Source organism: Canis lupus, chromosome 19 (genome assembly GCF_011100685.1).
Source record: "Canis lupus familiaris isolate Mischka breed German Shepherd chromosome 19, alternate assembly UU_Cfam_GSD_1.0, whole genome shotgun sequence".
Lineage (NCBI taxonomy): Eukaryota > Metazoa > Chordata > Mammalia > Carnivora > Canidae > Canis > Canis lupus.
Genome location: NC_049240.1, coordinates 16061514 through 16078201, shown reverse-complemented (window position 1 = coordinate 16078201; position 16688 = coordinate 16061514). Strand labels below are relative to the sequence as shown.

Here is a 16688-nt window from a genome sequence, read left to right as displayed (position 1 = left end):
CACAGAGAGAAAGAGAGAGAGGCAGAGACACAGGCAGAGGGAGAAGCAGGCTCCATGCACCGGAAGCCCGATGTGGGATTCGATCCCGGGTCTCCAGGATCGCGCCCTGGGCCAAAGGCAGGCACCAAACCGCTGCGCCACCCAGGGATCCCCAGTTTCTTAAATTCTTAAGTGCAGAGAAAACTAATTACTGGTAGGAGGCTCCACAAAATATTTTTCTTTTTTTTTTTCTTTTTGGTTCCAGTGAAGAGAATATTCTTGAAAAATAAAATCAAAACATCTATTGATACCTTCCTATTCATAATTGTATTGTCATGGATTGAGAAGGAATTAGAGTGTAGCAACAAAATAATCAAACCATATTTCATGGAAATGGTTATTTGTAGTCAGTACATATTTATAATTGGCATGTCTTTTTCATAACTCTTGAGTCTTATATCTTGCATAAATATACAGACATTTTCTTGTATTTTGCACAATCTTTCTATTGGAAGGATACATTTCTGTAGCAATTTAAAGATTTATTGAAAGTGAATTATTTTTTAAAGTTTACTGAGTTTCTTTGGATATCGTTATTTTGCTAAAAATCATTGGCAACTTAGCTTTGACAATGAAAAATAGAAGACAGCCTTCTGTACTGAAACATCTTTTTAATTTCATTTGTCATTTATTTCTTTATTCTTGAAGTTTAATGAATTTTCCTTCTTTTAATTCGTTCTTATTTTGATAGTAATCAGGAGATCATTCTTAGATTCATTATTTGATATATTGTAATAGTTGATGGTCCATCTCTGTTCTTAATTTTGCATACATGGTTCTCTTCATTTATGTGTATGTGACAACAAAATAAGCTTCTGCAATGAGTATATTGGTTTATTTTTTTACATTTCATATTTTTTAAGTTTTTATTTAAATTCCAGTTAATAACATACAGTGTTATATTAATTTCAAGTGTACACGTCGTGATTCAACACTTACATTACCACTGTTCAACATGACAAGTGCACTTCTTAATCCCTATCTTCTATCTAACCCATCTCCTCACTCCTTCCCCACTGGTAACCACCAGTTTGTTCTCTATATTAAGTATTTTTCTTGATTTTCTCTTTCTCTCCTCTTTTTCCCTGTGATTTTTGTTTTGTTTCTTAAATTCCACATATGAGTGGTATTTGTCTTTCTCTGACTTATTTCGCTCAGCTTTATTCTCTCTAGCTCTATCCATGTCATTGCAAATGGCAAGATTTCACTCTTTATCACTGAATTTATATATATATAAATGTTAGCTTTGGGTTTTTCGTATATATATATATATATATATATATATATATCATATAAACATCTCTATCTGTTCATCAATCAGTGAGCACTTGGGCTGCTTTCCTATCTTGGCTATTGTAAATAATGCTGCTATAAACACAGAGGTGCATCTATCCCTTTGAATTAGTGTTTTTGTATTCTTTGGATAAATACTCAGTACTGCAATTTCTGGATCATAGGATAGCCCTATCTTTAACTTTTTGAGGAACCACCGTACTGTTTTCCGCAGTGGCTACACTAGTTGACATTCTCACCAACAGTGCAAGAGGGTTCCTTTTTCCCCACATCCTCACCAAATTTTGTTGTTTCTTGTGTTGCTGATTTCAGCCATTCTGACACATGAGAGGTGATATCTCACTGTAGTTTTGATTTGCATTTCCCTGATGGTAATTAATGATGAAATTCTTTTCATGTGCTTGTTGGCCAAATGCATGTCTTCTTTGGAGAAATGTCTGTTCATGTCTTCTGTCCTTTTTTTAATTGAGGATATTTGTTTTTTGGGGTATTGAACATATAAGTTCTTTATATATTTTAGATATTAACACTTTATTGGATATGTCATTTGTAAATATCTTCTCCCATTCAATAGGTTGCCTTTTAGTTTTGTTCATTGTTTCCTTCATGATGCAGAAGTTTTTTATTTCGATGTTGTCCCAATAGTTTACTGTTGCTTTTGTTTCTCTTGCCTCTGGAGACCTATCTAGAAAAAAAGTTGCTCCTGCCAATTTCGAAGAGGTTACTGCCTGCATTCTCTTCTAAGATCTTTATGGTTTCAGGTCTTGCATTTAGGTCTTAATCTATTTTGAGTTTATTTTTGTGTATGATGTAAGAAAGTCCAGTTTCTTTCTTTTGCCATGTTGTTGTCCAGTTTTCACAATGCCATTTGTTGAAGAGACAGTCTTTTTCCTGTCAAATATTCTTTCCAGTTTTGTTGAAAATTAATTGACCATACAGTTGTGTATTTATTTCTTGTTTTTTTCTATTTTGTTGTATTGATAGATGTGTCTATTTTTGTGTCAGTACCATACTGTTTTGATTACTACAGTGTTGTAATATAACTTTAAGTTTGGAATTGTGATGCCTCCAGCTTTGCTTGTCTTTTTTCAAGATTGCTTGGCTGTTTGACGTATTTAGTGGTTCCATACAAATTTTAGGATTGTTTATTCTAGTTCTGTGAAAAATGCTGTTGGTATTTTGATAAGGATTGCATTAAATGTATAGATTGCTTAGGTAGTATAGATATTTTAACAATATTTGTTCTTCCAGTCCATGAGCATATTTTTCCATTTCTTTGTGTTGTGTTCAATTTCTTTCATCAGTATTATATAGTTTTCAGAGCACAGGTCTCTCATCTCATTGATAATGTTTATTCCTAGATATCTTATTATTTTGAGTGCTGTTGTAAATGGGATTGCTTTCTTAATTTCTCTTTCTGCTGCTTGGTTATCGGTGTATAGAAATGCAACAGATTTCTGTATGCTGATTTTGTATCCTGTGACATGAATGAATTCATGTATCTGTTCTAGTAGTTTTCTTGTGGAGTCTTTTGGGTTTTCTATATATAGTATCATATCATCTGCAATGAGTAAAAATTTTACTTCTTCCTTACTAATTTGGATACTTTTAATTTCTTTTTGTTGTCTGGTGGGTGTGGCTTGAACTTCATGAACTGAAGTACTATGTTGAATAAAAGTGAAGAGAGTGTAGATCCTTGTCTTGTTTCTGATGTTAGGGGAAAAGCTATCAGTTTTTCCCCATTAAGAATGTTAGCTTTGGGTTTTTCGTATATACCCTGTATTATGTCGAAGTGTGTTCTCTCTAAACCTACTTTGTTGAGTGCATTGAAATGAGCATATGGTTCTTATCATTTATCTTATTGATGTGATGTACCATGTTGACTGATTTGCAAATATTGAACCACCGTTGCAGCCAGGAGTAAATCCCACTTGATTGTGGTGAGTGACTTTTTTAATATATTGTTGGATTCACTTGAGGATTTTTGCATCTATATTTCTAGGGATATTGGCCTGTAGTTCTCTTTTTCAATGGAACCTTTCTCTGGTTTTGGTATCAGGGTAATGAGCATTGGGTTTAAGTCATTGAATAAACATATATTAAGTGACTTCTGTATGGACAGACACTATGGTAGAAACTAAGTGTTCCATCAAAGCTTAGAAGAGAAACAATCTTTCTGAGTTCATTGGAATAGGATTTCTAAATGTAATTAAAGCACAGTGCACTGTAAAAAATATTTGTTTTAGAAGTGAGTTTAAGATTTTCAGAAGATATATATTATATTTCCCATCAAACAAAAACTATATTCATTCCTATTTATTGATAAGCTGATGCTGTTTCAAATAAATTAAAATTGTTATAGTTTTGAAAAGATAACCACACAAAACTCTAAAATGGGGTTTTAACCTTATTGGTTGAGATAGTTGTTTAAGATCTGTAAGGAAGTATAACAAACATACTAAATAATAATAAGCAACTAAATTAAATAATATAATAACCAACTAAATTAAAATAGATTGGCTGTAAGTCAAAATTTTGTCATCTACGTCAAGTTATAGAAATTTCTTCCACGATGAAGACTAATATGTGAGAGTGAAACAAAGTAGAGGGATTATTTTGACATTGCAGTAATTCCATTTTAAAAAAGAAAGTAGCCAAGTCTAATGTGGGCTAATTGACTCAACCCAGTCATAATTTGCTCCTCTTGGTCAAATATTCCTTTCTTCCTCCCCCAATCTTTGGTTTGGGTGGGGGGACACTTGAAGGTCACATTTTGTTTTGAGTTGCCCTCCTAAGAGATAAGGGTATGGCATGTGAAATGAGAATGAGAAGTTACACGGCTTAGGAAAATTTATGAATAGATTTATAACAATAAAACTTATCACACAGTATAAAGTATATCACAGTATATATGCATCATCTTTTTCTCTTTTTTGTCTTGTAAATAAAAAAATTAAGTAAAATATTCAACTAATGAATCTATTGTTTTGACTTGTGTATTTGTTAATTGTTGACACAATAGTGTTGCATATTAATGAGCCAAAAAATCTCAAAGGCCTACAGCATACACATCTTTCTCGTGCACCTGCAGGTAGGCTATAGTTGGGATGATCTAGGCTGGGCTTAACTGGGAAGCTCTGCCTCAGACTCTACAAGCCTCTCAGCTGAGACTTCTCAACTCAAAAGCTCTTTTTTAAAAAATATTCTATTTATTTATTCTGAGAAACAGAGAGAAGCAGAGACATAGGCAGAGAGAGAAGCAGGCTCCTCACAGGCAGCCCAATGTGGGACTCGATCCCAGGATCACAACCTGAGCCAAAGGCAGATGCTCAACCATCCATGTGCCCCCGTAGCTCAATACCTTGTTTTCCTTCTGATGCTAGTGGACTAGCAGAGGAATATTGTTCTATTGACAACAGAGATACAAGAGAGCAAGCACATTTTAAGTCCCCACTTGTGTCATATTTGTAAATATCCCATTGACCAAAACAGTTGGTCATCATGGATGAGTCCATAGTCAAGAAGTAGAGAAAGAAAGCCTACCTTTAGTGGGAGGAACTGTGCAGTTGCTTATAGGGAGGGGTGAAGAAGCCGAGTCAGTGATTCAGTCTACCACAGCTTGTAACTTTAATATAAATCAAACTACTTTTCTATTTTTCAGCAGTCTGAATAGAGTTTTTTTTCTATGTTTTATAAAATACAGTATTTATTGGGCAAAAACAAAAGTGAAAATTGAAGAAATAAAAGGGTAGAATATTTTTGTTTTATACTACATTTTCCTTTTGATATAAGTCTACCATATTAAGATTTAACATCTATTGAAAAGTGTACTACAAGATGCTTTTGCAGGGTGTTTTGAAGAATAGTATAAAAATTTCCGTAAGTTTCATATGCAACCACACATATTTTAACTTGATCTTTTATTCTGCATTTACTTTTGGGCGTCCTTAAGAATCTGTTAAAATTCTGAAATTATGCAGTATTGATTTCAGGAAAAGTTGAAGTGGTTACACATGATTGCCTCTGCCTTAAAAGAAATCCTTATTTGGTTCTAATTTGAACAATATTGAAAGCACAACAAAACTAGCTTTCTATTATGTCACCACACATTTACTGAGTTATGGAAAGCATTTTGTTTCAAGAATGGAGTTAACTATGTCTTGTCCGCACTTCAAGCCATTCTTGTCATTTCTGGCTACTCTCCAAGCCTGCCTGTTACTCATACAGATTTCTTTCCTAGTTAGAAATGCATTGAAATCCCAGGAACATATGCTCCTGACTGCTAGGAGAGTTTTAGTGATGAGAGATTAATGTAATTGCTTTTGTTTGAGAAATATAATTGGTCACAGTTACATACATGTAGCTTATATGAGAAATATGTTTTGTTTTAAAACTCATTATGTTTATTTTTACTTTGCTTTTAAAATCAAACTAAAAAGAATCTGAAATGTGCATGCTTCCTTCTTTCCTCATATTCCAGAGCACTTGGGATAGAAACGGTACCAATTTGTGTGAAATAAATGCACAGGTATCTAAATATATACATAATTTAAAGTTGAGATATAAAGTTTAAAATGACAAAATATTTGCAAGCCTAAAATTCCAAGGAGTATTATAATTCCCAAATTAAGTATCATTTCCTCAAATATTATATCATGTTTCATTTACTAAAGTGTTTTCTATAAAACAATATAGTAAAATAGTATTTAGCATATATTAGATAACATGTTAGTGCTTATATTCTAGTAAAATGCAATAATTTTCCAGGGTTTTTTTTTTTTTGTCATTATAAAGAAAAATGATACCTAAATCCATAGATAAACTTTCTGATCATCTCTGAAACTTCATTAGAATTTGAGCCTGCAACAGACCTGTGTCCTCAAGGGTTTCTGGTTCACTTACACATGCAGTGGTGGTGGCTCTGTTGTTTTCTTTAATAGGTCCCACCTATTCCCTGCCTGTCTTTCATAGCATGGAATCATAGGTCTTTTCTCCAAAGTCTGATTTCTCCTTTTTTTTTTTTTTTTTTTTTGGAAGAGTTCAGTTTCAAAAGTTCAGAAATACCCTCAGGATGAGAGAGTATACTATTATTACAGCCTCCACATACTCTTTTGAATTGGGTCAGTTATACATTAAGTAACTACCTAAAATCATTGTTCAGAAAATATGATTAGACTTTGCATACCTACATAGTCCAAACATTACATTCCTGACATTTAGGACTTTTAAATGTAAACTGTTCTTTGCTAGGGCCTTCTCATAACTAAAATATGAGTCAGTTGCAAACCATAATAGAGTTTGGCTCTGCAACATGATGAAGTGTTCTGGATGTAGTGAAATGTTTCACCCAGACTCATGGCAGCAGAATTCCCAGTGGTCACCCAAAATAGGGAAAGAAATGAAGAACAAAATTAAAGGAACTATGTAAACCCTGGCACCATCCTTTCATGGCAATACAGCTTTTTATTGTTGTTAAGAAATGAAAGTACTTAAGAGTTTAAACCCATAAATTATAGTACAAATACATGTTGAATTTTCTCTTTCCTAATGACTGAATTTAGCACACAACTTGAAATTTTAAAAAGGAGTAGATATATGTTCTACCAAATGAAATTATGTAGTTAGTTCAATAAGAAAATGAACATAGAATGTCAAACTTTCTGCTGAAATTTAATTAGAACTTCTGCTATGTAATCTTAGTATATATAGGCTTTGACGTAAATTTACTAAATAAAATCTTGTTGTTGGAAGCCTGTATAGCAGGCAAAGTGTGTCAACTCCATTGAATTAAATGAATCCTGTAGTATTTGGCTTCAGTTGAAGAGTGAACATGTGAAACTATTGCCAAACATTTATTTTTTTTAAAGATTTTATTTATTTATTCATGAGACACACACAGAGAGAGGCAGAGACACAGGGAGAGGGAGAAGCAGGCTCCCCATGGGGAGCCCAATGTGGGACTCAATCCCAGGACCCTAGTATCAGGACCTGAGCTGAAGACAGATGCTCAACGACTGAACTACCAAGGCATCCCTATTACCAAACATTTAAAATATAAATTTGATTATTTGCTTGAGCCATGGTTTTGATACTTTTGTCCTGATGTTTTTCTTTTATGAATGTTGTGCTTAAGTGTCAAATTTAATATCAAATCCTAGAATGTTCCTTTTTACACACCACCCTGGTGCGATGATAGCAAGGCATCCCCCAGCACTGAGCCTCTCACTGCCCTGAGGGCAAACTGCTACTCAGCACACAGTCTCCTCTCAGGCAGGAAAGGTGGGGTTTTCCTTTTCAGGGTCAAAGGAAGTGACAAGCCAGCCGAAATGGTTGTACTGATCATAGTGTGGATTTCAGCTTGGTTAAAATTTGCTTTCAACTTCAAGTCCTCATTTAAGCCTGCATACAGAAAATTAAGTGGTAGGTCTCAGCATCTAGTTTCACTCTGATGAAATGTAAGAATTGTTTTGAGTGTAAGATTAGACTTTTTCCCCTAGTGAATTTCAGTAGCACCTACACAGTATACACTAGGGCATCATTTAGTAAAGTGATATTTAAGTCACATCACAATGACCTATTAAGGGTAATGCACAGTTGAATGAGCTTAGTTATTCTTTCAGGTTTACTCATGATCTGTGTGGTGTTTGTTGTAGCTGTTTCTGAAGTAGTAATAGGTGTTGATTAAATCTTACATTCCAGTCTCCCAAATGGGAGCTTTTCTGAACAAAACATATATGTCTGAAGCTCTTTTTTTTAAAAAAAAAAAAGTTTTTATTTATTTATTTATTTATTTATTTATTTATTTATTTATTTGAGATGCAGAGAGAGAGAGAGAGAGAGAGAGGCAGAGACGTAAGCAGAAGGAGAGGTAAGCTCCCTGATGCGGGACTAGATCCCAGGACCCCGGGATCATTCCCTGAGCCAAAGGCAAATGCTCAACCGCTGAGCCATCCAAGCATCCCTGTCTGAAGCTCTTTTAAGTTATCATTCTGAGTATGAAGTTATTGAATTATCATCCAATAGGATTTCATATCATAAAATTTACACATGATGGCATGAGAGGCAGACAAGAGTTAGGAAAGCAATAGGATTGGATTGATACTAAATATCATTGTGATATAAGACAACTTTGATCAATACTCTCTTAAATACCAGTAACATACCTATTGTATTAAATTTGCTGAACTTATGACTCTAATAAAAAATGTAAAAATAATCTGGGTTTGCTCTTAAAACAGAAATATCTCTAGGGTAAAAGTTATATGGTAGGCCTGGATAAGTTGTAAGAATGGAAAAATGAGTAAGTAAACTCTTGCTGTAAGAATGTCAGAGTTTATTTATTTAATTTTAAAGATTTTATTTATTTATTCAGGTGAGACACAGAGAGAGAGGGGCAGAGACATAGGCAGAGGGAGAAGCAGGCTCCATGCAGGGAGCCTGATGCGGGACTCGATCCCTGGACTGAGGGATCACGCTCTGAGCCAAAGGAAGATGCTCAATGGTTGAACCCACCTGGGCTTAAAAGGCACTAATCTGAACAATATAAATGATCTTTGGTAACATGAAGAGATTTTCAGTGATTTTCTGTAATATACACATTTATTAGAGAAATTAGAGCAATGAAGTACTATTATTGAAGTAATTTTTTTTAGTTAAAAGGTATTGAAATGCAATCTTTGTGACATTATCATAATATCTTTGGAAGCTATATATGTAAACTCTAAACGTGATTTTTGGTATAATGCTGTGTCACAGTTTATATGGTCTAGGTAACAGTATTACTTGAAGAACTTAATTTTGAGGTGTTAGTTTCACAAAAATAAAAACACAATTCTATAAGCATTTCTGCCACTAAGAAAGCAACTAATCAAGTACTAGGAGCCTTGATACATCTGCTACTATTTTATAGTTTTGTGTACTTTATGTCTATCTCACCAACCATTTAGATTTTAGTCATTTCTGAAAATGAGTAAATTTATGATTGCATCTTTCAAGAAAAAGAAAATCTTTGTAGACCTTATAAAAGCAGTAACTTTTACTGATATCTACAAAGAATTTAGCTAGTTTACTTGTAATATATACCCACCACCCTCCTGCTCAATGATTAACAGTCTTCAGGGGCATCGATTAAAAAACCTTCACAGATTATTCTCCTTTAATGTAAAATATGAAGAAACTTAAAAATGAAACAAATGTGGATAAAATAATATTTTTAGTTAATTAAATATTAATTTCTTCAAAGTCATTTTCTTATTGACATCAAATGCATATTTTGTTTGAAAGTTCATTGTCTTCATGCACAGATTAGAGGTTTTGGTCTAAGATATATTCAGCTTTCACTCTGGTTCTGGCTATTTCCACACACAGGTCTCTGGAAAAAAATCACTGGGCTTGATTTAGGAGGCTGACCATTGTTTTTCCTAGATAAATCACTTGACATTTCTTGTCTTACTTTTGATTCTCTGTAAAATAGAGGAGAGGGACTTGATGATATTTAATACTCCTAAAATATTATTATATCGACTTGCAAATAAATAGATTTCTGAACTTTTAGGGTACTATAAACTATACAATTTCCCAAAAGGAAAAAAAATAGATTGTCTTTCATTCTTATTTATTAAGAACCATTTTATGTAGTTTGTAGGAAGATTTTGAACTAAAAAATGTGTTTTAGATATACGTTCACCCTTATTCACTAAGAATCACTTTATTTAGCTTACAGAGCGGTTATGAATCTAAGAATGTATTTTTAATTATGGTTGATATAGTGACCACTATGAAATTATTGATTTATTAACTGGGGAATCAGTTTATAATGGACCTTGATATTTTAGTCAATTCCTTAGTCTTAACATATTATCTTTGTATATCAGTTTAAATCAGTGAAATGCCATATTTTATAGTTATAGCTACATGTATGTAATAATTTGATAATTGATATTGCTAATTAATATTTACTGATTATGCAGTTTTATTTATTAATATATACCTGATTTATTCACTTAAAAACACTTAAAATTCACTTAAAATATAGTTGATTTATTCACTTAAAATTAAAAATAAATTACCAAGATATAATGTCATTCTTGATGCACTACAGAATAAAATGATAGACTGCATATTATAGGAAATAAACAAAATTAAGAGGAAAGTTTTGTACTCATTTCAAAACAACTATTTACATAGTAAGATTTTCTGTTTTTAAATATCTGTTTAAGGACAGCCCACATGGCTCAGCGGTTTAGCGCTGCTTTCGGCCCAGGGCCTGATCCTAGAGACCCGAAATCGAGTCCCACATCGGGCTCCCTGCATGGAGCCTGCTTCTCCCTCTGCCTGTCTTTCTCTCTCTCTGCCTTTCTCTCTCTGTCTCTGTGTCTCTCATGAATAAATACATAAAATCTTTAAAAAATTAAAAATAAATAAATAAATAGATATCTGTTTATTCAGTGGGTTGAATATCAAGGACACTTCCCTTCAGCATAAAGAAGTTTGGTGACAATACTTAAAGTCATTTTTTTAAATTTAACTATTACCATTATCAAACTATCAAAAGATAGCCTGTTTTTAAATTGATTGGTTATTAGATCCCTTAATCTCAGTCATGTTTTTGTTTCTAAATATAATCATTCATTTACCAGGGTTTCACTGCCTAGGGATCAGGTGTCTCAGCCAAGAAAGTGATTATTTCTGAAGGTCTTTCAATGGTCACAGAGGTGGTGGCAGTGGACAATACCTATGGCTTGACCATTAGCTGCAGCTGATGTTTTGTTATGAATAAGTCAACCACAAAGTTACCAACTGCCCTTGTAATTGTAGCAGGTGAAACTACATATGTTTCTGAAAAGCCAACTATCTAAGCATAAACAAAGGTCAACATTTGATAGGCAGGCATAAAATATGCAAGTAATGTTTCTTTAATCTTTAAGGGTAAATTTTCACAAACTTTCAGAATAGATACCTTGAAAATGCCCCTTGGACTTAAGTTATGGAAGCTGTTGGCAGTTTCTGTTTTGTTTTTATTTTAAATATAGTCACATGGGAAGGGAAGTTTTTGAGTTCAAAATGTGATTTTATTTTACTTTATTTTTGCATAATGAATATTTAAATGCAATTATTTTACTGATTTCAGGTATAAACAACTGTGAAGATACACATAAAACATTGAATTGGCACAACTGCCACTAAAAGCTTACTTGTGCAGTAATTTTTGCTTTGTCTTTTTAGAGAATGGAATGTATTTTTCAACATATACATTTTTTTTTTTACCTTAGGAACAATATTGTAGACTATTTTAAAATCTTGGAATTTCAAATAAATTGCTAATAGCCTTGTCTGGGTTATTAAAGTGATCTAGTTTGTACAGAAAGAAAGAAGTCTTTAAAATTAGAAAATCTTAATTCTTATTTTCAAATGTCTTCTCTAAACTTTTAATGTTTGATTTCTGTGATTATATAATAACATTTCAAAGCAAATCATATCAAATCTTATTCCGAAGAAGGCTCATAATGGCTTTTAGGTTAGTGGTATATTCAAGAGTGAGCCAAGCACATGTTAGGGTCTGGAGTCATCAGGAGGATGGTAACTGCCAAGGGCAGGATGTAAGGCAGTTCAAAAAATTATCCGTAGTGTTAGAAATAAATTTTTTTGAAACAAAATTTCGACAGTGCGTTTTCCGAGAGATAACTGTAAATGTTTTTATTGGTGTATATTTCTGTTATCAAACTCCACTTCTTTATTGCGAGAGATGTGACCTTATTTTCTTCTGTATTTTTAGTGACTAACATACGCCTGTTATGTGATAGATTCTAAAATATTGAATAAATAAATACTAGAATCAGTGATGACATTGCAAACAAGGTCCATATTCCTGAAATTCTTGGTAGGTAGAAACATGGCACAGGGGATCAGGAGAAGTGAAGGGATTGCAGGATGACACCTACCCATGCTAAGGAGTTCATATCTCATTTTCTGCATAATTATTAGCCCAGGCTATTGGGAGAACTGAGAAAAGCCATGCTAAAGACTTTTTAGGGATATCTGAGGGATTGTGGAATAGAAAAGAGATACTGGACAATTAAGAGAAAAATCCAGATTTCTGCCTCCAAGAAAGGAATATTAGGTTCTTAACTTTTTAATTGGTAAGCTGACACTGATTTTAGGAAAAATAATAGGCTGACTTGTTAAATGAATGATGTGTGGTATCCAAAATAATAATAATAACCCTTACATATACCAGATACAATGATAAAATATTCTGTATCTGTTTTTATAATTAGTTGACTATAGAGACATTCAAAAATGTTTAGTTTTGAATTCATTAGTATTAAGCTAAATTTATTCCTCATAGTAAAATAGAAAAGCTCTTTCTACCTGAAATGATGGAGTTGGCCAAAACCTCATAGAGCATACATGATCAAAGACTTCTAGAGCTGTATCTGGGGATCAGTAGAACAGTCTTTATTTTTTCTTAAATTCTGATACAGAGAGATTTATTGGCTGACTCACGATTATTTGGCTAGTTAGTTCATATGTAAGTGATTCAGGTTCCAGACAGAAATAATATGCACATATAGTTGTGACATACTCTTCAAATATGATTCATTGTGTTTATTAAACATACACACCTACACATGAGAGAGAAAGGTTTGCATAGCACTAGAGAAAACTTACTTACTAGCTCTGTGTCATTGGGCAATTACTTAATCTGCTTACCTTTGTTAACTAGTTTCTCTAATAGGAAGATAATAGTATTTTCCTTCATAGTGTTCTTTTGAAGACTTTTAAAAATGTGTGTATGTGTATATATATATATATATACATATATATATATGTATGTGCACACACATATAACTTAAAACTATGTCTAGGACATATATATTAATTATTGTGTTATAACTATGAAAATATAGAAAGGGGCTTGTTCAATTCATGCACTCACCATTTATAATGAGGTACCTTTCTGGAATATCCAGTATGTTTCTAGTGTGTGGTACTCTTTCCTGATCCATCTTTGATGTCATATTTAATTGGTGTCAATATGGATTATCCTTACTCTCAATTTAGTGGTCTTCCTTAAACACACACACACATATACACTTAGACACACACACTCATATATGCACATTTTCTCACAAATACACTTACAAAATATGTTTCTCTCTGTCACACACACACACACACACACACACACACACACACAAAAGCATACACAAGGTTGGTGTGTTGGTTTCCAATGAGACCAAGTCATAAAATTATAGATGGAAGACCATTTAGAATTAAAAAAAAAAAATTATTAAGCTAAAAAGTTAGAGGTGAGTTGAGGTATTTCCATCAGTTATTTCTTATTCTTTATCTTTCTACTGTATTTTAAGGATTATGCACACATATATGAAAATCCACACATAAAATGTAAATATAATTGTTAATTTCCAAAGAACATTATTATATTTTTGGAAGACCATCAAGTCATTGATTCTTAAATCCATATGTTTCAGACTTTTGAGATACATATATGTGTATGTATGTAATTCAAAGCTCTTTCTACAAGAAAACTTCATATATATTCAATATGTTCCAGAGATGAACAATAAATTGTATTTTTGATGTTGGGTTGTAGGACTTGGAATTCTGATTTATTAAATCATTTTCTCAAAATCCATGGCTCTCAGAAACTCCTAGATCTGTGCTCACAACTTCAAAACCAAGATTAATCTTTTATCAAACACTTCCCTCTAGGCTAAGCATTTTGTTGGCATCATCAAAGTCTGGTCTTCATAAAATTCTCTAAGACACGAAATATTAATCTCAATTTTAGGATGAGGAGACTAAGGCTAAGATAAATGAAGTACTCAGGATTACCTGGCTAATAATTTGGGGAGTCAGACCTGAATTTCAGTTTTTCTGATTTGAAATAATCCATGCTATTTACAACCATGCAAGGAAGTTAGATATTGGCTGCATTTGTAGATACTATGGACCTTTTCTTAAAGGAAGTGGTACAGAGAATGACGTGAGCCCAAACTAGAAGTGGCACATTTCCAACTGCTGAGACTGCCTGTCTAGACTAATCTGAGCCATTTGCTGTGATGAAGCCTGTCCTATTATTAGAAGGTGGAACTAGAGGTATAATAATTATTTAGTACTTAATTTTATATATTGTTTTCTGGGTTTTTCTTTTTATAATTTGTTAATCTATTAGTGTAGCTCTGCTAAATTTCCCACTCATTCCATGTAGGAGAATAATGACAGTTCTATCTCCTGCTTCTCCCCCAACCCCATCTCTACCTCCTCCGGGCAAAAGATGAAATCAGAATTCTTTTGCTCTCTTCTTTTTTCCTCAGATTCGTCTGCACTGGTCTTAGATCTGATGGAGTTTTTGCAGTTTAACTATAAAATATGACATTTTATCCCATGAGAAAAATGTCTTTGTTATATCGTAGCTAAATGGCTGGCTGGATTTTTCTCCATGACTTAATTTTGTGACCCAACTGGGGAAACTTGCAGTTTTATTAGCAGCTGTCTTCCCTTTTCTTATCAGATATTCAGCTTTTAGCACCTAGCTCAAAAGAGAAAACACATGGTTTGAAGTTATTATTTAGACTTCACAAATCCTTCCTTCTAAACATTTTTTATTAGGCAGAGAAACAAACAAATTTAACTCCGACTAGGATCTCTCAAACAAAGCTGTTAATATTTGGAATATATAAATACTACATTTGAAAGGAATGATTGTTTAGCTTTAGTCGCATTAAGAAGTGCTGATAGGAGGGGAAATAGGAACAGAAGAAGATGCATGTATTTTCCCCCCGTGGGTTGGGAGTTGATTTTAAAGGGGAAAATTCAGAGAGTTTCTTAAAACAAGAAGTGAACTTCTTTGTTTCTCCCAGACATTGCTAATATGTAAGCATTTCAGGAAGAAATTCTACACCACCTCATTTGTGTGTCGGGCAACATTTAATGGTTGAATGGCAGATGGTCGTAAGTCTGGGCAGTTCTTCAGTGGTGCACAAATCTGGGGATTAAATCAACAGTTGATCAGTGGGCCTTTTCTTGTATAAACTCCAAGCAACCCTTTAAAATCAGTTACTATCAACAAGTAAAATGATTTTTATAAGAGAAATCTTTATAAAAAATATAAATAACCAGCTTTCTCTAGGATATTTTCTATTATTTGGATGCTATATATAAAGGTTCTGATTATTTTTGAGAGGCCTAGCTAGCTAGTGGGCTCTTGGTATACGTTTTAACCTTTAATCTTGCAGGCATGTGGGACATTCATGTGTTGTTTCTTTCTCTCCTTGTAGGTTGAAATAACACTTCAGGATATCAATGACAATCCACCAGTATTTCCAACAGACATGCTGGATCTTACTGTGGAGGAGAACATTGGCGATGGGTCTAAGATTATGCAACTGACAGCGATGGATGCTGATGAGGTAATTCATAGCCTGCGTTTGTTTTGAAACCTGATATTCCAGTGATCTATCAAATTTCTACTATATGTTGACCACTTTTAGTACCCAATAGTTAAGGTTAAGCATTGTGTGCTCTTTTCATAAGAATGTTAATTGTTGAAATGTGATATAAGAAGGCTAAGATAGAAGTATCAAGAGGTAATATTCCTTTGATCAGCAATTCAGAATTGCTGGTTGCATTTTAAATTTCTTAGTCAAATTATTTTAAATTCTCAAATAAAAAAATCTACAAACATAACCATAATTTTTATGCCTTTATCATTCTAATTTGCTATCATAGCAGCTAAAGATTGATTTTATATTTGTATTTGGAAAAAGCAGATTATTTAAAATTAAAACATCTTAAGTCTATCTTCTAGTTTTTCATTTAATTCTCACATATCTGTAAAACAAAATAAATAATTTAATAATAGCCTTTATACATTTTAAGGAACTTATCTAGGAAAGCTAATGATCAAATCTGTTAAAAAACAGAAATTTCTAGGGGCACCTGAGTGGCTCGGTCAGTTAAGTGTCTGACTTGGTTTTGGCCAAGATCATGATCTCAGTGTTGTGAGATCAAGCCCCACATCAGGATCCATCCTCAGTGCAAAGTCTGCTTGAGATTCTCTCTCCCTTGCCCTCTGCTCCTCCCCCTGCTTGCATGCACACTCTCTCATTCTCTCTCTAAAATAAATACATAAATCTTAAAAAAAAGAAACAAAAATTTCTTGTCTAGTGGTGAATGTAAAATTATGGGGTGCAATTTAGATTACTGTCTGTCTTCTTTATTTATTTATTCATGAGAGACACACACACACAGAGAAAGAGAGAGAGGCAGAGACACAGGCAGAGGGAGAAGCAGGCTCCATGCAGGGAACCCAATGTGGGACTTGATCCCAG

The 16688-nt window shown here is 33.3% G+C and overlaps 1 protein-coding gene across 1 annotated transcript in view; it reads left to right on the top strand.

The window, feature by feature from the left end:
- Positions 1–16688, top strand: part of FAT4 (FAT atypical cadherin 4) — a 174415-nt gene that overhangs the window by 61393 nt on the left and 96334 nt on the right. Inside the window, exon 2 of the mRNA XM_038564709.1 lies at positions 15636–15767. Coding sequence (XP_038420637.1) covers positions 15636–15767 — 132 coding nt within the window. The remainder of the gene's footprint in view (positions 1–15635; positions 15768–16688) is intronic.